We start from the raw sequence: 23,158 nt of genomic DNA on the forward strand, positions 1-23,158 counted from the left end.
GTTAATGGACTTGCATAGGCGACTTTACCCCTCAAAGTAAATAGGATAGCTTACTAGCTTAAATAATTTTTCTTTTCAAAATCAAGAAAAAGTCGCAAGAGAGACAAAGTGCCAAATTAAAATGTATGAGCTATGTCGTAGGAATATTGAAGAAGGAAAGCTTCATACTCATCACGACATTGCTCACTAGGCAATAACGCACCTAACACTTTACTCTTTTCACTTCTCATGAATTAAGATCTTGTACGTAAAACAAGTCTCATTTTCATCAAGTGATCTCCTTTGTGACCCTTATGCATGCAATGATGGTGCAAGTTACAACTACGTGCAAAAGAAAGGTAAACATGGAGTGCACATCTATATGACAAGAAATGCATAGCGAGAATTTAAATTCTACTTGTCAGGTTTGATCCCACGGAAAGCTTCATCATGATGAGCCTTTCTACAAGCCTAGAGGAAAACAAGTGGACCACCACCTCTAACTAAACCTTTGCTCATCACTATCTTACCATGGTTAGACAAGTGTCCTATATGTATGCATTTTTCTATATGACATGGCAACTTACATGACGTTTGCCGCATCTAATACATTAAGCTCATTCCTTAGCCTAACAAAAGTACTCTCGTCTAAAGGTTTTGTGAAAATATCCGCCAATTGCTCCTCGGATCTCACACCTTGAAGAGAAATATCCCCCTTGGCTTCGTGATCACGCAAGAAGTGATGGCGAATATCAATGTGCTTTGTGCGAGAGTGTTGAACCGGATTCTTGGCAATTTTTACGGCACTTTCATTGTCACAAAGGAGTGGTATCCTGTCTAGTTTCACACCAAAGTCCAAAAGGGTTTGCTTCATATATAGAATTTGGGCACAACATGCACCGGCTGCTATATATTCCGCTTCCGCGGTGGACAAAGCCATGGAATTTTGCTTCTTACTCGACCAAGAAACTAGAGAACGCCCAAGCAAGTGACAACCCCCGGAGGTACTCTTGCGATCCACACGGCTTCCGGCAAAATCCGAATCCGAGTATCCTAAGAGATCTAAGCTAGCGCCTTTGGGGTACCACAAGCCTATGCTAGGGGTGTGCTTGAGATACCGAAGGATCCTATTCACAGCCGAAAGGTGTGATTCCTTAGGGTTAGCTTGAAAACGGGCACACAAGCACACACTAAACATTATATCGGGCCTAGATGCGGTAAGGTAAAGCAAAGACCCTATCATAGAACGATAGAGAGATTGATCAACCGGTTTACTGTCCACATCCAAGTCGAGATGCCCATTTGTAGCCATGGGTGTCTTAATTGGCTTGCATTCATCCATCTTGAACTTCTTCAAGATATCTTTAGTATATTTTTCTTGATAGATGAATGTCCCTTCCTTCATTTATTTGACTTGAAAACCAAGGAAGAAAGTCAATTCGCCAATCATGGACATTTCGAATTTCCTAGACATCATGGTAGCAAACTCATAGCTTAGTAAATCATTAGTTGAGCCAAAGATGATATCGTCTACATAAATTTGACAAATGAAAAGATCCCCGTTGACGTCTTTTGTGAACAAAGTGGTGTCCACCCTCCCGATCTTGAAGTCTTGCATGATTAGGAAGTCACGAAGCCTCTCATACCAAGCTCTTGGAGCTTGTTTGAGCCCATAGAGTGCCTTGTGCAACCTATAAACATGGTTAGAATTCCTCGGATCTTCAAACCCGGGAGGTTGCTCAACATAAACAAGTTCGTTAATAAAGCCATTTAAGAAAGCACTTTTCAAATCCATTTGATATAACTTAATATTATGATGTGAAGAGTAAGCAAGAAGGATGCGGATAGCTTCAAGTCTTGCGACCGGAGCAAAAGTTTCACCAAAATCCAAACCTTCGACTTGAGAAAACCCTTTTGCCACAAGTCTTGCTTTGTTGCGCACCACCACCCCATGTTCATCTTGCTTGTTTCGAAAGACCCACTTTGTGCCGATGATGTTCTTGTCTTTCGGAGGGGCTTCGAGAACCCAAACTTCATTGCGGGTGAAATTGTTCAATTCCTCTTGCATGGCCATCACCCAATCCGAGTCCTCAAGTGCTTCCTCTATGCTAGTGGGTTCAATACAAGAAACAAACGAGTGATGTTCACAAAATGAAGCGTGCTTAGAGCGAGTTCTTACTCCTTTGGAAGGACTACCAATGATTTGACCAATTGGATGATCCTTGGAGATGCGACCATGCTTCACAAGCGGTATTTGCGTGGATGCTTGTTGGGGTGGATCATGAATGACTTGTGCTTGTGGTGGAACATTTTGCTCTTCTTGTTCTTGGACTTGGGGTGTTGGCGTTGACACATTTTCTTGAGGTAGTGGATCAACTTTATCTTGATCTTCATCTACTTGGGGTGCCGTGGAGGTGTTTGGTAAAGATGAGGAAGTTCCTCCCCCTTGATCATTGTCTTCATGCACCTCCTCCGGCTTGATATCCCCAATAGACATCTTCTTTAAGGTTTCTTCAATCTCTTCATCCCCTACATTTTCATAACCAACAATCTCCTCTTGGGAGCCATTAGATTCATCAAACTCCACATTACATGTTTCTTCAACTAACCCGGAGGTTTGATTGAATACTCTATATGATTTGGAGTTTGATGCATAACCAAGAAAGAAACCTTCATCACATCTACTTTCAAACTTACCGAGCCTTTTCTTCTTAAAGATGAAGCATTTGCAACCAAAGACTCGAAAGTATGATATATTTGGTTTCCTCCCGGTGATGAGCTCATATGGAGTTTTCTTGAGGAGTCGGTGAGAATACACTCGGTTGGATGCATGACATGCCGTGTTGATTGCTTCCGCCCAAAACTTCTCGGACGTACCATAATCATCCAACATTGCTCTTGCTAGGGTGATGAGTGTATTGTTCTTTCTTTCCACCACTCCATTTTGTTGAGGCGTAGGTGGCGGAAAACTCATGTTTGACTCCTTCTTTATCGCACCATTCTTCAATCTTCATATTTTTGAACTCGGTGCCGTTGTCACTCCGGATCTTGACGATTGGGGAATTGTATTCCCTTTGAGCTTTTCTTGCAAATGTCTTGAAGATCTCCGGAGTTTCACCCTTATCGCCTAGGAACATGACCCAAGTGTAGCGTGAAAAATCATCAACAATTACTAGACAATAAAGGTTACCACCAATGCTCTTGTAAGAAGTTGGATCAAAGAGATCCATGTGTAGTAGCTCGAGTGCCTTGGAGGTAGACAACATCGTCTTGATAGGATGATGTGTTGCAACTTGCTTTCCGGCTTGACATGCTTTGCATAGCTTGTTCTTGTCAAACGTGACGTCCTTTATGCCGGTGATCATCCCTCTTTTGTGAGCTTTCTTGAGGTTGCTCATTCCAATATGAGCAATTCTTCTATGCCAAAGCCACCCAAGAGACGACTTGGTGAAGAGGCAAGTCATGGTGCTTGTTTGCTTTGAAGAGAAATCCACCAAATAGATATTGCCATGCCTAAACCCCGTGAATACCAATGACTTGTCTTTTTCATGAGTCACAACAACACCATTCTTGTCAAAAGCACATGTTAGTCCAAGATCACATAATTGTGCAATAGAAATAAGATTAAAACTAATTGCTTCTACAAACAAAACATTTGAAATGGATAAATCTTTTGAAATTGCAATTCTACCCAAATCTAAGACTTTCCCCTCTGAGTTATCACCATATGTGACATGTTCATGATCGCCGGGGTCTTCAAGAGAGGTGAACATGCTATCATTGCCGGTCATGTGTTGAGAGCAACCGCTATCAAGTACCCAATGTTTTCCACCGGCTTTGTAGTTCACCTACACACATGAGAATTCATTTTTGAGTTTTAGGAACCCAAACAAGCTTTGGGCCTTGCACATGTGTGACAAGAGCTCTTGGGACCCAAAGTTGCTTGGGGAGCTTCTTCTTCAACTCCTTAGCAATTTTGCCAATAAACTTGGCCTTCACCTTGCCCTTCACTTTACTCAAGAGAAAATGGTTATTTTGAAATATTGATGAGTAATTCTTGGATAAGTTAGGAAGAGGACGTGATGGTAAAGTGCACTCCCTAGTGTGATGCCCGGTGACTTGGCAATGTTGGCAATATGAACCAACTTCCTTGATGAAGCTTGTCTTGATCTCCGGAGAAGGAGTTGTAGCCATGTTTGGCTCCGGAAATGAACCAAGACCTCTCTTGCCATAGTCACGGGCATTGTTGAAGAGAATTTCCTTGTGGATGTATTCTCCTCTTGAGAGTTTCTCTACACTACTCTTGAGGCTTGCCACTTGATCCATCAATTCCTTTTCCCTAGAAGGAGCAAGCTTGGGTACGACATTAGTGGCATATGCATCAATGAGTAGGTCATCACATGAAGTAGAAGCATTGACCTTTTCATGAGCAAATTTCTCAAGACTTGGGTCAATAACTTCATAAGCAAATTCAAGTTCTTGATACTTGTGAGCCAACTCTCTATGCTCTTGTTTGAGCTTTTTGTGGCTTTCTTCAACTTGCTTAGCAAGTACAAGTGACTCATTGTGTTTTCTGAGCAAGTCATTGTACTTACCAAGTAGGTCGGAGTGGGTAAGCTCTAACTTGGCATGAGTGCTCTCAAGAATCTTGACTTTGCCCTTTTCCCTCTTGATGACGGATGTATACTCATTGATGAGGTTAGTGAATTCATTAGGATCAAGCTCTTCATCACTATCATCTTTACTATCTACCTCACATACCTTGGTGTTACCTTTTGCCATGAGGCACATAGGAGGCGGAGGTAGTGGTGGTTCTTCATTGGTGAGGGCGATGGTGACAATGTCTTCTTCATCACTTGAGTCTTCGCTTGATGAGACATCGGTCACCCACTCTTATTTTTCCACCAAGAAACTTTTTTTGGTGTGCCCTTTCTTCTTTGGGAAGAGCTTGGTCTTCTTGTTATGGGTCTTCTTCTTCCCAAATCTCTTATTTTTGCTCTTCCTTTCCTCTTCTTCATCATCGCTTGAATCATGGCGATGTTTGCTCTTGTTGTTCTTGTTTCTTTTATCCGGCTTGGGGCAATTTGGACGGATGTGACCTTTTTCTCCACAATTGTAACAAATCTTGTTCATGACATCCATTGGCCGGAACATTCCCTTTTTGGAGTCAAAGTTGAAACCCTTCTTGTTGATCTTTTCATTTAGGCGTGTGAACTTTCTCATCATGAAAGCAAATTCTTCATCATCTTCAACATCGGACGAGCTTTCATGATGATCATCTTCTTCATTGCTTGAGCTTGAATCTTGCTTGATCATCTTGAGTTTGCGGAATTTGTTTGTCTTGGTCTTTAGAGCAATTGATTTGCTTGAAGTTGGCTCTTCGGACATACCAAGAATGCTCATTTCATGAGCGCGAATTTCCCCCACAAGTTCTCCTACTTCCATTGTGTCAAGATCCTCCTTTTGAAGCATAGCATTAATGATGTTATACTTGGGCTTCGGGAGGAGCATGAGAATCTTGCGGTTGATGGATGCACTGTCAATTTTAGATATTTCAAGTGCATTAATATCCTTGATAATGACATTCAAGCGAGAATACATATCATTACAATTTTCATGAGCTAGCATTCTAAAAGAATCATACTTAGCTCTAAACAAGTGATATTTTTGCTCACGAACTTTAGTGGAACCTTCATGAATTTCAATGAGCTCCTTCCAAATATCACTCGCTAAGTCCATGCCATTAACTCTAGCAAAGACTTCCTCACTAATAGCTTCGAAAATTGCATTTCTAGCTTTAGCATTCCATTTTAATTGTTCCGGGTTGGGAGTTCCGGTGAACCCGACTTTAGTTGCCGACCACACTTCGGGGGCAATCGCATCAAGGTATGCGGCCATGCGAACTTTCCAATAAGCAAAGTTCTTGCCCTCGAAGTGAGACGGCGAACCACCCATCTTAGCCATAGCTCTAGGCGGTGAAGCCTAATGATCCAAATGAGCAACGAGGCTCTGATACCAATTGAAAGGATCGATGGACCAAGAGGGGGGGTGAATTGGGCCTTTTTCAATTTCTAAAACAAGGTAAAGCAACCTTAACCTATGCAACGCTAGAAAAGCACCAATTCACCAACCGGGTAACTAAACAATCTACGCAAGCTAGGAAAGATAAAAAGAGATAAAGTCTAGCAAGGTAGAGCAAAGTGATGATCCCTAAATCAAGCACATGAAAATATTGCAAGAAAGATAATGCTTGAATAAGTAAAATGAACAAGGGACAACTGGATTTTTTCCCGTGGTATCGATGTGTTGGCACACACCCCTAATCCACGTTGTGACACTCACAAAGAGTATTGTCACCTCCCAAGTCACCAAGACGAGGGCGCTCACTAAGAGTCTCCGTTCACCATTCCGGTGTGGTGGAGATCAAGCCACGTACAATCTTCTTCTCCGGGCTTCCACAATCCTTGGCAAGCTCCGCGAGAATCACCTCGATCACCAAGATCGCCTAGGTGATGCCAATCACCAAGAGTAACAAGGTAAGGCCTTCACTTGAGTAAGAACCGATCACCAAGAACGGATGCACACAAGCTTCTCTCTACTCAAGTCCTTAATCTTGCTTCTTGAATGATTGAATGAACAAGTATGTGAAATGATGAAGCTCAAGGTGGCTCTTGACTATAGTATGAGTGTTTGGATGTTGCCTGGTGTCAAGAGTAGTAAAATGACCTATTGGAGGAGTATATATAGACAGCTCACACGAATAGAGCCGTTGGAGAAAAAGCTGCCAGAAAACTGCGTAGCGCCGGTTAATCCGACGTCCCTCCAATAGTCATCGTCGGTTTAACCGGTGAATGTAAACTACCCCTTCTGAAAACTAGCCGTTACAGCTTGGGCAGATTAATCGTCGTATCATCGGTTTAACCGGTGAGTGTAGTCATCCATTGATCAACTGAAAAACCAAGTCTCTGGACAACTGCACCGACGTCCAATTTCAAATATCGTCGGTTTAACCGGTGTATTGACTTATCCAGACTCTGCTGACCTCGTTTAACCGACGTATAGAAAAGTTGAGGCGTCGGTTAAACCGGTGTTAAGGATTTTCCTGATTTTGCCTTTTCTGACTTGAGTCTTGAATGAAATCCAATTATTCTTGAGATATGAGTTGAAAACCACTTATTTGAGCTTCTAGAAACCTGAGTGACCATTGTGTGCATCCATTTTCAAATGATCATGTCCATGCTCAAGTTACTTGGCCTAAACCCCTCTTAATAGTGCGATCACTACAAAACTATAAAACCTATACTAACCTAAGTGTCCTTCTCAACCTTATGACACTTAGGACTAGAAAGATCCTTAGTCTTGACATGTTATTGAGTTGAATGCCGAGATCGCCTTTTTGAATAATGAAAAATAGGGGCTTCTTTTGACGTATGACCAAATGAGCGATAATGATCTATAAAGCTGCACAAACTCATTAGTCACAATAATGGTTGTCATTAATCACCGAAACATACCTTGAGGGCCTAGATGCTTACAACCACGACGAAGACAAACCCTAAACCAGCAACACGACTCGACCATGGACACAAACTGAACAAAGCGAGTCTGAAAACGAAATTGCAAAGGCCAACAAGGGTTCTAGGACAGCGGAATATATTTTTTTTTGTATGGCAATTTTCTGGAGTTATAGGATGATAGAACAAACTAAACTAGGGTAAGCCTGACGGTAATACCTGAGTCTCTGATTACCACTTGATATGAACGGGGGTGCCCGATCTTCCGTCAGGTGAAGGAAAACTCGTTTTGGTCGGATTGCGACACACCGATCCGGCTTCAAGTCAGCAACTCGAACCCCGCAATCTTAGCACCACAACTCTTCTGGTTATCAACCGTAGTCACAATCCGGTTGACCTCGCCGAGAAGGCTAATCCCTGCCTGCGAAACGAAGAACACAAGCAAGAACTCGAAAGAAACGCAGCACTCAAATTGAAGTGACAACTGCAGATGATTGATTAAGCTCGAAAGTTGGGGTTCTACAAACCGAAAGACGGCGACTGTTCAAAGACAGATTGATCTAAAGCAAAACCCGAACCCTAATAAGGGCGGCGGCTACTGAAATATAGGGAATAGGGGCGTGGCTTCCCCCTGAACGCGCCCCTAATGGGCTCAACAAAGACACACGGTCCAAAGGCCAAAATACGATGTCGCAGCACCGGAACAGAATCTGGACGCCAACTTCCTCGGACAATTTCTGACGACTCAGAAGGAGTTTGGACCTGAAACCAACGCCAATAGAAGCTCCGTGAAATTATCTTTCCGTCCATATGTGGATCGTCGAATTCGGACTTCGGATGTGGCCTGGGTGTCCAATTTACATCAGGCTGCTCCTGGACTCCGAGGTGGACTCGAAGTTAAATTGGATTGGGTCTCCATGTGGCTTGGCGGCCCTTGCTGTTCCTCCACACCTCCATGCTCCTCTCCATATGTTCCCTGGACCTCTCCTTGGTTCCTAATCATATTGTAAAAATTAGGTAGCAAACCATTCTCACAATTATTAACAGAAACGCTTAGGAGCGAGCTCACCTCTAAATTTAATTGTCGCGCCCGAGCTCTTGTGATTGGAGCTTGAATGGTTTGAATGTCCAGCGAAGGAACCTCTTGTATATCCATAGGAGTGATGTCCTCATCAGGTGGTTTGTTTGTTGGTTATGTGATGAAGTAGTTAAAGCTCAGGTATGTTTGTAGCTTTTGCAGGAGTGTTAGCTGACTGTGCTAGGTAGCTGGTAGCTCTTAGATGAGTGGTAGAAGGTGACCATAAAACTGGTGGTGTGCAAGATGAATGCAGAACTCTCTTTTGCTGATAATGTGAACCATGATGAATGCAGAACTATATTATGCTTGAACTGATGTAGTTCAATAAAGGTTGAATTTCAGCACAATTTTCTTGCATAATGATAGAATAAAACATGGCCAATTGTTCTTAGCCCTTACATTACATTGTTCTTAGCATCATCACAGAATAAATAAAAGTGGATTGTTCTTAGCAATAACACTAAATAAAACCTAGGCAATTGTGACTGGCCCCTACAAAATAAACATGGCCATTACTTGTGTTTGCCAACACAAAATGATCTAGCTGCAGGCCAATGTTTGTTGCATACACATCTCTGTGTGAACAGCTTCTTCATATTCTCCATCATGAACATAAAAAAGCATACAGTTAGAAATTTCCCCAAAGCATCATCAACTACACTACACAGCACCAGCAGCAGTATCAGTTAAGGGATGTTGCACCAACTTACCAAGGAGGACAGTCACTAGGCAACATACTTGAACGCTCCTCCCAATCTCTCGAGCCTACCATTCATTCACCCGAAAATCAAATTAGGCCAAGATTCCCCGTTCGGATCTCCCTACACTACAAGAGCGAAATGAAGGAGGGAATCACCACAACTTACCTTTGCAGCAAGTCTCCCTCAGTTCCAGGCAGGCTCGCCGCCGGACATTCACCGCCGCTAACAGCTAGGGTTCCATGGAGCTCGAGGTCGAGAGGAGTCAACGCGGGCCGGGGGAGGGAGTGGTCTGGAAGGGGGTTCGGGAGCTGGCAGGGGTGAAAGGATAAGGCAGGGCACGGCGGTCTTTTCGCGTGCCCCTTTCCACCCTGGCAGGTTGACATGGCGTGCCACGTCGTCGTTTTTGAGAAATAATTAGCTTCTCGTGAAGAGGAGTGGCATACGAAGCAAAAATAAAAGTATCTTTCGAAAGAGTGTCATTCGTAAGGATGGCAAATAATTAAATATGCATCTCCAGCTCGTATAGTTATATGGGTTGCCGTGTGTGTAATGTAATGCCAGACTCAGCTTGCTGAGGAAAGCTGCTAATGTGGTAATGCATACTGGAGTTACGTGAGCTCCACATTCCAAAGTGGTTTAAGCCGCCTGGTGTTGTGTGTGCACAGAGCAAGTGGAAGATCAGGCGCCAAGCGAGCGCGCGCGCGGTACATCGTTGCAGACCACGGCAAGCCTGGCTGGCGGGCTCCGGGCTTCCGTCGTTACACGAATCCGTCCTGCCACTGCCAGGCACGACTGCACGAGGGAGGGATGCCGCCGGAGCGGGTCGACATGGACGGGTTGCCGGAGCTGGTGGAGGTGCAGCAGGAGCGTCGCGAGGAGACATGACCATCAAGGAAGCAATGGATCTGGCTGCGCAGTGTGGAGCTCGGGAAGGGAGCGACGAGCATGACACGGCGACCAAAGCTTTTCGTGAAGCCGGAGAATCGCGCTCTGCTCCTCGCTTCAGGACCAGCGAAGGGAGGCTCAACTGGCGGAGGAGATGCTACGTTGACAGGAAGAACTAGTAGTAGACCTCAAATTTGAAGTGGCAATGCCGTCCTCTCTGATGCTGGTTACTAGTTAGAGCTACAAATTCGAACTGCTATATTGTCCCTTGAGCCTTGACTTCACGTATTGAAAGTATGAAATTAGTAATGCACGAATATAAATGGACATTAGAACAAACAAGGGAGGCTCAACTAGCTCAAGAGATGCTACGACAAGGAGGATAGGAGGAAGTGAGGAACTAGCAGGCCTCAAATCGGAATCGACAAGTCCATTCCTTTTTTTTTTTGAAAGCATCGGCAAGTCCATTCTCTCTACTCCTGGCTGCTAGCTAGTAGTAGTACCATGTGTTGTTACATGAACCTTGAGATGTTCTCACTGGATTCTGTTCATTATGCTCCGTGCAATTTGTTATGGAACAGGAAGCCGCAAGGTTCTTTTTTTTTTTAATAATTAAGCTGCAAGGTTCTCAGAACACTGAAAAATTTCTCCTTTAGAAAGCAATTTGTCGGACCAGTCTGATCAGGAAACAGCCGGAAACGGGAAACCCTCCAACGAACAGCGGCTGCGATTCAAAGACTGCAAGTACAAGCACATAGCAAACGCCGCCCCGCTGTTGTTATTTAGCGCGTCCACGCGGCCACCGCTGGAGTCGCACCAGGTTCCCGAACCACTCCTGGCAGCCGGGTGGACCCACCGCTCAGTGACCGACCCCAAACCCCCGCCGCCCGCCATGGCGCCGCCGGAGCCGGAGGTGTTCGACGTCGTCATCTTCGGGGCCTCGGGCTTCACCGGCAAGTACGTCATCCGGGAGGCCCTCAAGTTCCTCTCCCCCAGCTCCCCGCTCCGCTCCCTCGCGGTCGCCGGCCGCAGCCGCGACCGCGTCGCCGCCGCGCTCCGCTGGGCGGCGGCCCCGGCCCCGCCGCCCGAGGGAGTCGCCATCCTCGTCGCGGACGCCGCCGACCCGGCCTCCCTCGCGGCGCTCGCGTCCCGCGCCCGGGTCGTGCTCTCCTGCGCGGGGCCCTTCCGCCTCCACGGCCACGCCATCGCGGCGGCCTGCGCGGCCGCGGGCGCCGACTGCCTCGATATCTCCGGGGAGCCCGAGTTCATGGAGCGCGTCGAGGCCGAGCTCCATGAGCCCGCGGCAAAGAGCGGGTCGCTCATCGTCTCCGCCTGCGGGTTCGACTCCGTCCCCGCGGAGCTGGGGTTTCTGTTCCACTCCAGGCAGTGGGAGCCGCCGTCCGCGCCGGTGACCGTGGAGGCGTACGTCAGCCTGCAGTCGACAAAGAGGATCGTCGGGAACATCGGTACCTACGAGTCGGCCGTGCTCGGGGTGGCCAACGCCGGCCAGCTGCAGGCGCTGCGCCGGTCGAGGCCCAGGCGGCCGAGGCCCAATGTGAGTTGTTATTCACTTGTTGCTGCTTCTGGATTTTTTAAGTGTTTGATCAAGTGCTTGTTCGATGGCAATAAAAACATGAAAAATATTACGAAATAGAATGTTTACATTATGCTAGAATTTAGAAGGATGGTTTATCTGCACTTAGAACATATTGGAAATTTTCACTATGATGATAGTTGCTGGGTCAGATCCCAAATTCATGTGTGTTTTCACGTTAGAGGCCACTATGCTAGATTTTCTATTGTTGTCTGATTTGTGCGAAATTAGGCCTTGATTTTTTTGCTGAAGGATATGATGGATCAGTAGTTTGGCATAGCCGCATATGATTGCTGAAATCAAAATTTGCTTAGGTTCAAGATATGTATGCACAAATCTCCTAGCTTGTCATGTGTTACTGATGCAATTGGTTAGTGATAGTTCTTCTAATAGCAAACTTTTAACCTTTATGATAAATCTGGACAGTTAGCTTCAGATCCCTTGGATTTTCGTGGTCAATGTGAACTTCACACCGAGTAAAAGTATTTATGTGTCCTGGACTGCTGGATTGATGAGCTAATACCTGCTGTAGATCTCTACTTGTTGACGAACTCACAGTACTGTTTTCTTTCTGTATTTTTCTGCAAAACTTTTTTTATGAACTATTCAATTAAGCATTTTTTTTCTCCTTACCATCACCTTCTTCCCGAATGCCATTTTATTTGTGGTGCGATCACTATTCAATTAAGCATGCCCTTCTTGTGTGCCAACTGCCAACCACTAGAGTTCCTCCATTCCTTCAGAAGCTTCTGAACTGTCACATGGAAATGATGGTTGCCATGCCTCTTGTCTGTGCAAAAATGGATTGCTGTAGTGCTACCCCACAAGGAACGGGTTATATTATTTTCTGAGTTGTTCATCTAGTTCTTTTATAACTTTTACAGTAAAAGCTCACAGCTTACACGTGATGTCCTTAAATCAGAGTGGGTGTATGCTTGCATCTTAAAGTTGATATTGGGTGTGCCCTTATGGCCTGTTATTGTTTCGAAGAATTTTTTTTTCTTGAATCTTGAATGAAAATATGCCTATTTGTTGAACTGTATATTATCATGCACTTTCCATCTTTTTTTTGTTTGTCCGTGATTAAGACTCTTAGGAAGCACATCATTTGATTCATTTCTTTGTACAGAGCATAATAGTAGAAGTTTATGATGCTAATTGGTTTCAAAAGTACTCTGTGTTATATCCTGTTAAGCAATAAGCATACTTGGAAGATTAGTTGTTCCATATAAAATTTGGAAAGAATTATAGGACCAGAAGAGGGACCCTATCTTAGATGCAGAATAATCCTTCATCAATTTCTAAGCATAAGTGTGAACTTGACCTTTGGCCTCATGACGTCAGTTTTCTGGCTTCAATGTTATGACAATGTTCCATGATGGAATGATCAGTAACCACCATGCACATATATTGTAATTTGTAAAACACAAGAGGGAATGTTCCACCATGCTCATTCTTTGTGTTTTGTAGTTTTATTTTAGCAACTAACTTCAGATACAACAGAAGGAAGAGAGAGGCAATGCTTGATTAAGTTGAAGCAAATTAGATGAATGTGGCAATGCCACCATGTAATTTCTGAACAATTTGCCACTTGATATTAATACCACAACTGTAGGCGTTTAGTTCAATAGATTGGTATGTGCTACCTCGTTTCCTTTTTTTTTTTTTTTTGCAGTTCAACGGTCCACACATCCATTGAAAACTGTAGTGCCTATTTTCATTTCATGAAATGGCATATTTGTGAAACACTGACAGATCAAATAGTGTTTCTGGATAAAATCTTGATTAATGCTAATGTTTGTTCCTTTATGCAGATTCCAGGCCCTCCACCTCCCAAAGGGTCGCTGATTGAGGGTCATAATCCTCTGGGAATGTGGGCTATGAAGTTGCCTTCGGCCGACACTGTGGTCGTGAAGAGAACTCTGTCAACAGTTACCGAGCATCCTGAGGGCCTTCCTGGGGCAGAAGAAACCCCAGAGTACACCGAGCACAGGAAGAGCTTCTGGTCCTCTGTTAAACCTGCCCATTTCGGCGTGAAGATTGCCTCCAGATCCCTGATGATCATCGTGCGGTTCCTGATCACCGGACTGTTCATTGGCCTGCTTGCCAACTTCTCCTTCGGCAGGTCTCTCCTGCTGAATTACCCTGAGTTCTTCTCTGCTGGGATGTTCAGCAGGGCTGGCCCAACTGAGGAAGAGGTGAAGAGTGCCTCCTTCAAAATGTGGTTCGTGGGGCATGGCTACAGCGACACGGCTCAGGCGTCGGAGCGCGGGAGCAAGCCGGACAAGGAGGTGATCACCAAGGTCTCAGGCCCTGAGGTCGGGTACATCACGACCCCGATCGTGCTGGTGCAGTGCGCCCTCGTCCTGCTGAGCCAGCGCGGCAACCTGCCCAAGGGAGGGGTGTACACGCCGGGCGCCGTCTTCGGCCCTACCGACCTCCAGCAGCGCCTCCAGGAGAACGGGATGTCGTTCGATGTTCAAGTAACGAGGTCCATGCGCTGAGGTTGGCCGAGGGCTCCATTTGGTGGAAAAGAGTTGGTGAAGGATGTGCGGCCTGGGGAATAAGAAGCGATTGGTGATGACTCAATCGTGTGTGTGTACTGAGTGGTAGAGTCCAAGGTAATGCCTACTCTGAAGTATGCCTAGTCTCTGTTTGTGGTGCTGTGTGTTTATGTGAGCCATCAAAGTAGGAAAACGGTCTGGCCGTGTACTGTGAGAGGATCCTATGGGTTTGGGTTGCTGTGTGTAGTGTAATGCCAGACTTGGCTTGCTGAGGAAAGCTGCTAATGCGGTAATGCATACAGTACTGGAGTACGTGAGTTCAAAATTCCAAAGTGGTTCTCGTTTGGATCGAAGGAATTGTGCAATTTTCCTTCCTTCTGGAAGGCAATCTTGTTTGTGAGTTTGGAACGAAGGATTCCTGTGTTCCGTTCCTGAGGAAAGGGGGCGATGCATGTGCAAATCACAAGGGGCGAAAGAAAGCATGTTTCTCCTGGCTCCCACGAGCCGCAATGCCCGGCCAACGGCGGTCGGCGCCTCGCCGGCCTTGGGCGGAGGCGCGGAGCAGTCACAATCGGTGGCCTCAGGCCTCAGCGAAGGAGTAAAACGGTGGCCGGTGGGTGGATGGGATAGCTTGGAAGTCGCCAGGGCACTCGAGCGAGTGCCGAACGCGCGGACGCCGCCGTCGTTTTAGGGCCCCGCAGGTTTGTTGGTTGGTTCTCGCCAAATCGACCGGCGCGCTCGGTGCGTGCCTGTCTTTTTCCAGCGGCGTGGACCGGCGCACTACCCTTTCGCGCCCCGCAACCCCCCCCCCCCCCCTCCCCCTCCCCCCCGCGCGGCCGCTTTCGTGGACCAAGGAAAACGAAGCGCAAATTGGGTGGGCGCGAGGCGTCGCGCGGCGCCGTACCCGACCGCCCGGCCGCCATCGCGGTTCGTGGGTTCGGCGCGCCTCAAGCTTGGATGGAAGGAAACGGCCGGCGCGCGACGGCATCCGGAGCCCCCGAGCCATGGGCGGAGGAGGAGCGGTGGTCGGTGGGGGGGACGGTGAAAGGCCTTACCAGTTACAGCTGTGGTCCGAAAGCGATTTGAAAGGAAACGGACGAAGCAAAGCAAGGCAAAGCGTTTTGGTTCACCGTGCACGGACGTGTTCTACTTCTCCCTCCGTCTGGACTGGAGCATGCTTTGCTTGCACAGGCCATGGAGCATGCTTTGCTTGCTTTACTAACGGCCTGTGCTCCTTTGTGAAGACCAAAGACTTTCGTAGTTTATTGTTTTCCAGCAGATTACGTTCGTGATAAAATAAATAAAAAAACTGGTTGACCACTCAAGGATGTCAAATCTTTGACCGTATGCCCGTATCGCTTCGACTGCACGGCACGGCATCGATAGGCGCTCGTGATGAGGTTCGCGTTCAGGTTCAGGTTCAGATTCAGTACCGTCAGTGTACGGGTACGAGGAAGCGAATGCTAAATGCTAATGCTCCCGTCCCGAGATAGAGATACGAGGAAAGGGAAGGAGGCATTGCCGATTGCCGTCACTGCACGCCTAGGATGCGAAGTGTAAGAGCAACATAAACATCACAAGCGGATGCTTTGCATTGCAATCAGCAGGTTCTTGCTGTCTGCGTGAGAATGTACATCGAGCGTGTCTTTCTTCTTTTCCTAAACAACCAAAATTGCCTTTCGTCTCCTACATCTGTTATTCACATCACGAACCAATGGAAAAGCTAACTAGAAACAGCAAAAAAATTTGAACAGACAAGTGTGGGAAAAGAATGATCAAAGGTGTCAGGTGAATTCGAGTCGCACGCCGGCGGCCCCGGCGACGTCGACCAGCGCGGCGAGCACGTCCGGCATGTCGGGCCGCTCCTGCGGCGCGTCGGCCGTGCACCGCATGCCGAGCATCAGGAGCTCCCACGGCACGGTGCCGGCGGCGGCAGCCGCCGCGTCCTCCGATCGCCACCCTTCCTTGGCCATCCGCCGGGCCCACTCTACCAGGCACTCCTCCTCGCCGCCGTCCACGGCGCGGCGGCCCGTGGCGAGCTCCATCAGGAGCACGCCGTAGCTGTACACGTCGCCCTTCGTCGTGGCGCGCCACGTCTGCCCGTACTCGGGGGCCACGTACCCGACGGTCCCGGCCACCACCGTGCTCACGTGCGTGTCGCCGGGGCGGACCACGCGGGCGAGCCCGAAGTCCGTCACCTTGGCGCGCCCGTCCCGGTCCAGGAGCACGTTGCTGGCCTTCACGTCGCGGTGCACCACCGCGGGGCGGCACTCGTGGTGCAGGAACACAAGCGCCCGCGCCACGCCGATCGCCGCGTCCAGCCGCCGCGCCCACCCGAACGCGGCGGTGTCGCCGATCAGGGACTCCAGGTTGCCGCCGTCGAGGTGCTCGTAGACCAGGATCTTGGCCGCGCCGGACAGGCACCACCCGTAGAGCGTGACGAGGTTGGGGTGCGGCCACGTCGACCCCATCCGGTCGGCGAGCACCTCCATCTCGGCGCGGAACTCGCGCTCGCAGTCGCCGTCGCGCGGCCGAGCGAGCTTCTTCACCGCGACAGTGCGGCCGTCGGGGAGCACGCCGCGGTACACCACGCCGTAGCCGCCACGCCCGATCACCAGGTCGTCGGAGAAGTTCCTCGTGGCCGCCACGATGTCGCGGTAGGTGAACGCCGTCTTGCACAGCTGGAACACCTTCACCCCCTCTGAGGAGGAGGAGCACCCGGCGGTCGATGACGATGACCCGGACGGCGGCGACGAAGTTGACAGCTGCATCGAGCACTTGCCGGAGCCGCACTTGGTGTTCTCACACGAGAATGACTCGGGGTCCGGGTCCTGGTCCACGGGGAATCGCGCCCGAAGATTCGCCAGGAAGAACACCAGGGCCCCGGCGACGAAGGCGACGAGGAGCGAGAACGTGAACCACAACGCGATGGTTCTTCGAGACATCCCACGTCCTCGAACCGCGGGAACATCGGCAGCTTCTGGTCGTGGTTGCTTACCGGCGCCTCGCTGGAATGAAATGAGTGGGTCGCCGAGGAAGGATTGCTCGTCGAAGGTGCCGAACTGGCCGGTGGTGGGGAAGTTGCCGGAAAGAAGAGGGTTGTAGGACATGTTGAACCTGTTCAGCTCCGTGAGCTGGCTCAGGCTCCCCGGCAGCTCGCCGGAAAAGTTGTTGTAGGACAGGTCCATCATCTCGAGGCACCGAATGCGGCCGATCTCCGACGGGATCGCGCCTGAGATGTTGTTCCTCGAGACGTTCAACACGACGAGCGGAAGCCGGCTGATCTCCGGCGGCAGCCGCCCGGCGAGCTGGTTGTTGTCGAGGTGGAGCAGACTGAGGTTCCGCATCGCCCCGATCTCCGGCGGTATCTCTCCGGACAGCCGGTTACTGGACAGCTGCACGTATCCGGAGATCGTGTTGGACCTCACCGGCGACGAGGAGTTGGTGCAGATGGGGACGATGCCGTAGCCCTTGAGGATTCGGTCCCAAATGCTGCGGCAGTTCTCCCGCGTCATGATCGAGTACACGAAGCTGAACGGGGGATAGCTCGCTGGGATCCACCGCTTCATGGCCTGGCACTCGCCGGAGCCGGCGAGCACGGTGGAATCTTCCCGGTTCTTGGCGAATGTAGGGCCGGGGTTGCTCCCAATGGCTGCCATCTCCGGCGGGATCTTTCCGCTCAACTCGTTGTCAGCCAGGTTCAGCCAGAGCAAGCTGGTGCATTTGCCAATTTCCGGCGGAATCTCTCCTGAGAGCTGGTTCCCCGCGAGCATCAGCCACAAAAGCGACGTCAGGTTCCCCACGGTCGCCGGTATCCCGCCGGAGAGCTGGTTATGCGACAGGTCCAGAGCCTGGAGCTCGGTGAGCCGGCCGTACGCCAGCGGTATGCTGCCGGAGAATTGGTTGTAGGCAAGCATCAGGTACTTGAGGCTCTTCATGTCGGCCAACTCTGTAGGGAGCTCGCCGGAGAACTCGTTGGAGCTAAGGTCGAGTCTGGCCAGCAGCGGAAGCTGGAGCACGCCGGAGCTGACGATGCCGCCGGTGTAGTTGTTGTGGTGCAGCACAAGGTACCTCAAGCTCGCAAACCTGCCAAAGGTGTCTTGCACGTCCCCACCAAAACTGTTGCTGCTGATGTCCAAGAACTGAAGGTTCTTGCAGTTCATCAGCTCCGACGGTATCTGACGGTCGAACTTGTTCTTCCCGAGAATTATCGTCTCGATCACGGCGAGCTTGCCCAGTCCGGCCGGTATGATGCCGCTGAAGCCATTCCCCCACAGCGACAAGTACGTCAGGCTCGCGCACTTGGCTATGGAGTCCGGGAACCTTCCGGTCAGGTTATTCGCTGACAGGTCCAGAGATTCGAGCTTGCAGCCGTCCGGGAACGTGGCTGGCGGAACGCTCCCGGTGAGCTCATTCTCGGCGACGTTGAACTGCCTGAACCTCGCGACGCCCGGCCACAGCTGTCCGGTGAAGTTGTTGGAGCTGAGGTCGACGTACTCGAGCCTGGCGCAGCCGTCGAACATGCCGGTGATATTTCCGGTGAGCCTATTGGTGGACACGTTGAACACGGCCAGGTCGGCGCAGATCGCCGTGAAGTTCGCCGCGACGCCGCCCACGAGCCGGTTCCCCGACACGTCGAGCGTCTGCAGCATGGTCAGGCCGGAGAGGTCCAGCGAGCCGTTGATGAGGTTGTGGGAGAGGTTGAGGTGCACGAGTCCGCGGCATTGGCCGATGTCGCCGGCGCCGGCGATGGTGTTGTCGGAGAGGTCGAGCCTGGCGAGCGCGGGCAGCCGCGAGAAGTTGCCGAACGCCGGGCCGGAGATGCTCGCGCCGGACAGGTCCAGCGACGTGACGCGGCCGGCGCCGTCGCAGCCGACGCCATGCCACCCGCACGGCGACGCGTCGGCCTCCGCCCACGCGTCGTAGGCGCCGCGGTTCACCTTGTTGTTCTCCTGCAGGAAGCGCTTGAGCTCCACTAGCACCTCCCTGTCGCCGCTCGCGCTGCCGCTTCCGCCCTGCGCGCCGGCTACCACCACCACCTCACCTTCAAGACGCGACACGATCGCCACGGTTACTCGCGCAATTCGACCCCCACGCCAAGAACAGGGCCATCCAAGAGACCAAACAGAGCAAGAACAGGGGCCAGGGGATGGCACGGGCCGCCGAATCCTAACCTGCGACGAGGAGTAACCCGAGGAATCCGAGGAGGAAGGGAGACATGGCCTTGCTTCCCGAATCATGGAAGAAACCCAGCCGAAGCGGAATCACCGGCGACGGGGATGACGGACCGAGCGGCGAGCAGCCTCCGCATGCGCCCGCTGCCGCGTCTCTTCTTCCTTTGCTCCTTGCCCGGCTACCTCTCCGCGCTCCGTTTGTCTTTCCCTTTCACTTGTTCACGGACAGATGAAGTAAGCAGAGGGACAACATCTCCGATGCTAATCGGAAGTTATCTAATGGCGCGAGGCCCGCATGTGGGCGACGGGCACGCCAGCTGCTGGCCCGGCCTCCTGTCGCTGTCGCTCCCGGCCCCGGCCTTTGAATCCCTGCGTTTACTGGGAAGCACACACCGCTGCGTGCGTCCGTCCGTCAAAACGGAACCGTGGCTTGGGTTAGGGTTTTCAACCTTTTTAAATCGCTAATGCTGACTGCACGGGGAGCAGACGTGGGAGAGAGGCTCTGCAGACTGCAGGTTGCTCGGGTCGTGGTCTTTGAATTTGCCTCCTTGCTTACCGTCTCAAATGAGGCCTGGACTTGTCACCACAACGTGTGGTTTCTCACGCTTTGTTAAATCCCAAGTTGGGGTGTTCAGCTGAAAAAAGGAGATTAGCAGTGGTCTTATCACCGCGGTCACAAAACACACCTCGACAGTGACGCTAGCTGAAGGGGCCGGATGAGAAGTGCTAGTGTTACAAGTCGGCTGACCTTAACGAAGTAAAAGTACCAAGAGACTGTCTCTAATCAAGTACTCTCCCTTGTTAAAAAAAACTTGATGGTCTTCATTTCCTGGAAGTGCATTTTTGACCACTCCTTTTTACTGAATCCTATCTATGTGCGTGCCATGGAATGTTAAACGAGTTCTACGTGCGCCACCAGAAAACATCCAAACGTCATGCTACATTTGTTTGCTTCAATCATGAACCTACGTGCCCGAGCCTTCGAAATTACACGTGACGGGTGTGTGTATCTCCGTTGCTGGTCAGGTAAGTGAAGGCGGCCGCCCAAGTTGACGACGCCCTACTCCACGGCGACTGACCGCCCGGGGCCTCGGCGGGTGGAGGAAGAAGGGCAGGCGCGCACGCCTCCGCCACGGCATGCGTGTGGCAGGCGTGCGCCCGCCGGCACACTCGGTCGAAGGGCGCCCAAATACCCCAATCCAATTCCGACCCAACTCCGTGAAGCTTCTAGACGCGGCGATGAGGCCGACGCCCAGCAGGATAGAAAGGCGAGTGTGGCGCGCGCCGCGCGCGCCGACAAGACGGAGTGGCGTCAGGCCGGGAATGTTCCCGTCCGCGCGCCGCGCCCGGTCGACGACCGCCGTCGTAAAGCTAAAGGTGGCCGGCGGTTGGATCCACGGGCGCGTGGTCGTCGGACAGGCAGGTTTGATGGCGCAGATCCGTGATGGAGCTGTGGTCTGTGCATTTGCATGATGGCGCGAGCAACTCGTAACCGGGGCGAAAAAAGCAAGTGTTCGAACTTATGATGGTCAGAACAAGCTAATTCAGTTCAGTTTGAAGCCTTGCTATGAACAAGAAACCGAACCCGACAAACTGAAAGCCAGGTGATACAAATTCATGTAGGTTCGAAAATACGGATCTGAATCCGAAATTCCGAACACACAGCAAGTGTTTTTTCATATTTTCCATGAGAACTCCCCGCAAGGTCGCTGGAAAAAAGGAGGTAACTGACGAGAAGACTACGTTCCATCCAGCTTGAAAGCTCCACCAGAAGTTTGATCCTTGGACATGCATCATGCAGGATATGATGATGATCAGTAGAAACGGGGGACTCGGCCCACCTCGAAGATGCCCATACGGGAATCATCACTGCGTGCGTGCGTGCGCCCCCTTTTTTGGTGGGCTCTGCTCGCGCGCGCACCATGCGTTCCCGCGTTCTGCAGGTCCCGGGTCACCCGCCATGTACGATTCGGGGTCAAAGCTTGGCCGCACTCGACCGAGGACCCCCTTTACCTTTTGGAGAGTTGACTGGGACTGGCGATTCTTTCTCGCAGCTCATGATCAAAGGCTTGAAGACAACCAGAGTGATGCGGTGTGTTCTGTCTGAAAGGAGGAGCCGGCAGAATGAATTGCATCAAACTAGTTCTGTCGTTATTAGTGATTCTAATCCACTTTATTAGAACTTGTAACCGCCCCCCCCCCCCCTCGGGAGTAAAACATGCATGGTTCCTACCCTAACCCACGCTTGACGCTCATGAGACGAGAGTGGTGATTTGCTATCGCCAGATGTTTTATCTTATCGCCAAATCTTGACCTAGCTAGCTCATAGTTCCGTTGCCTTTTTTTTTCTGTTTTAGTGGTAAAGTTTTTTTTATTTCAACGTGTGATTAGCATGCAAATTTTGTTTAGTACTAATTAATAGACTAGTAGTGTTCCGCAGGTCATGTTACGTGAGACAAGCATGTCTGATTTCTTCTTTGCCTTTCGCCCCAAGTAATTTATTTGGCGAGTAAAAAACTCGCTTGGTGCCGCGTCAGACGACGGCGCCATGCGTGCCATGGGTCATCGCCGCAGATCTTTTCCGAGATGCTAGCTCAAAAGCGCAAGCAACTGAACGCTCTGTGCTCCGGATAATATTATCTCGGGTCGTTCGCGAAGAGGTGGGCACAGCGCGCGTCACGCAGGCCCCTCCCGGCGCCCGTTGATTCCTTCGCCGCCATGGTCTCTGACGCCTGCGAAAACATATATATTTATTCTTTTTTCTCGTCCGGAATTAGCATTCGAGATCTTTTGCTTCGCACGTTCGGACGCCGCCACACCCAGAAACACGGGTTCCACGGGCTCTAATTTGACTTTCTGCCGGTTGTGTGCACTGGGAATTTGGGATTGAATTCACATTCACTGCTACGATTTGTCACGCTTGCACTACGTGCGTACGACCGGTGGGTCACTGTCACGGAATTCGTTTTGAAAATTCCACCGCTCTTGGCAAATGTCAGGCGGTTGCTTACTGTTTCTCGGATTCAAATCATCTGAACCCGGTAATTCAACCGCACGTGGATCCTGGATAGCATGCATGTGCTGAGATTGTAGTTCGACTGCTCTCCTCGACGAACTTACTCGGTTTTCTTTTTGGAGGTTAATTAACAGTTACTCGCTGGGAACTTGTACTCCAAGTTCAAATTTTCACGCACGCACGTGCGGCATGTCATCTTCGAAAACTCGTTCCGAAAACGGATTGTTGAAAGCCACGAAATCGCCCGGGAAATGTCAGGTGGGGAACTTTCGCTACGTCCAGGGCTTCAGGCAATCAGGCTCGTGCGGGTGTTTTTACACAGCAATTTCGTCGTAGGGCCCGTGCTTTGACTTGCTAGCCCGCGCCTCACTGTGTCGTCACTGCACCTGGACGCCTCCTCCTGTCAGGGTCAGGGTTGGTGAGCGTACGGGCTAAACTACGAGCCAGCCTACGAGACCAGAGTGTGATTGATGTACCCGACGAAATCCGGTGGCGGTCTAGGAGTAATCTACGCTTTACAGCGCCGGACAGCTCGGAGCTCGGCTACGTGTAGCATGTCGAGCACGTGCAATCTCCTGCCCATTTGGTGTTTGTGCTTGGCGAGACGTGCTTAGATGCAGCATCTCCGGTAAACTAACCGTAGCCCTATGCCAGGCAGCGGTCTCTCGGTCGTCGTATGGTTGGCGTGATCACGCGGTCAAGATCCGGGGAAA

General features: G+C 50.2%; 2 protein-coding genes across 2 annotated transcripts; one reads left to right on the forward strand and one right to left on the reverse strand.

The window, feature by feature from the left end:
- Positions 1-10,926: 10,926 nt before the first annotated feature.
- Positions 10,927-14,608, forward strand: LOC112882214 (probable mitochondrial saccharopine dehydrogenase-like oxidoreductase At5g39410). Its single transcript, XM_025947212.1, has 2 exons — positions 10,927-11,712; positions 13,566-14,608. Exons 1-2 carry the CDS (start codon positions 11,050-11,052, stop codon positions 14,253-14,255), a joined length of 1,353 nt encoding a protein of 450 aa, XP_025802997.1. The 5' UTR covers positions 10,927-11,049; the 3' UTR covers positions 14,256-14,608.
- A 1,215-nt stretch (positions 14,609-15,823) lies between these two features.
- On the reverse strand, positions 15,824-19,778 carry LOC112880109 (probable LRR receptor-like serine/threonine-protein kinase At1g74360). Its single transcript, XM_025944594.1, has 2 exons — positions 19,430-19,778; positions 15,824-19,299 (listed from the first exon to the last, which is right to left on the reverse strand). Exons 1-2 carry the CDS (start codon positions 19,473-19,475, stop codon positions 16,040-16,042), a joined length of 3,306 nt encoding a protein of 1,101 aa, XP_025800379.1. The 5' UTR covers positions 19,476-19,778; the 3' UTR covers positions 15,824-16,039.
- Between the last annotated feature and the right edge of the window lie 3,380 nt (positions 19,779-23,158).

The sequence above is a fragment of the Panicum hallii genome, chromosome 2, assembly GCF_002211085.1.
Source record: "Panicum hallii strain FIL2 chromosome 2, PHallii_v3.1, whole genome shotgun sequence".
Lineage (NCBI taxonomy): Eukaryota > Viridiplantae > Streptophyta > Magnoliopsida > Poales > Poaceae > Panicum > Panicum hallii.

Coding starts and splice junctions, on each gene's coding strand:
- LOC112880109 (XM_025944594.1), bottom strand. CDS start 19,475: ATGTCTCCCTTCCTCCTCGGATTCCTCGGGTTACTCCTCGTCGCAG. Junction 19,300..19,429: donor CGGGTTACTCCTCGTCGCAG/GTTAGGATTCGG, acceptor CGCGTCTTGAAG/GTGAGGTGGTGGTGGTAGCC.
- LOC112882214 (XM_025947212.1), top strand. CDS start 11,050: ATGGCGCCGCCGGAGCCGGAGGTGTTCGACGTCGTCATCTTCGGGGCC. Junction 11,713..13,565: donor CCAGGCGGCCGAGGCCCAAT/GTGAGTTGTTAT, acceptor TCCTTTATGCAG/ATTCCAGGCCCTCCACCTCC.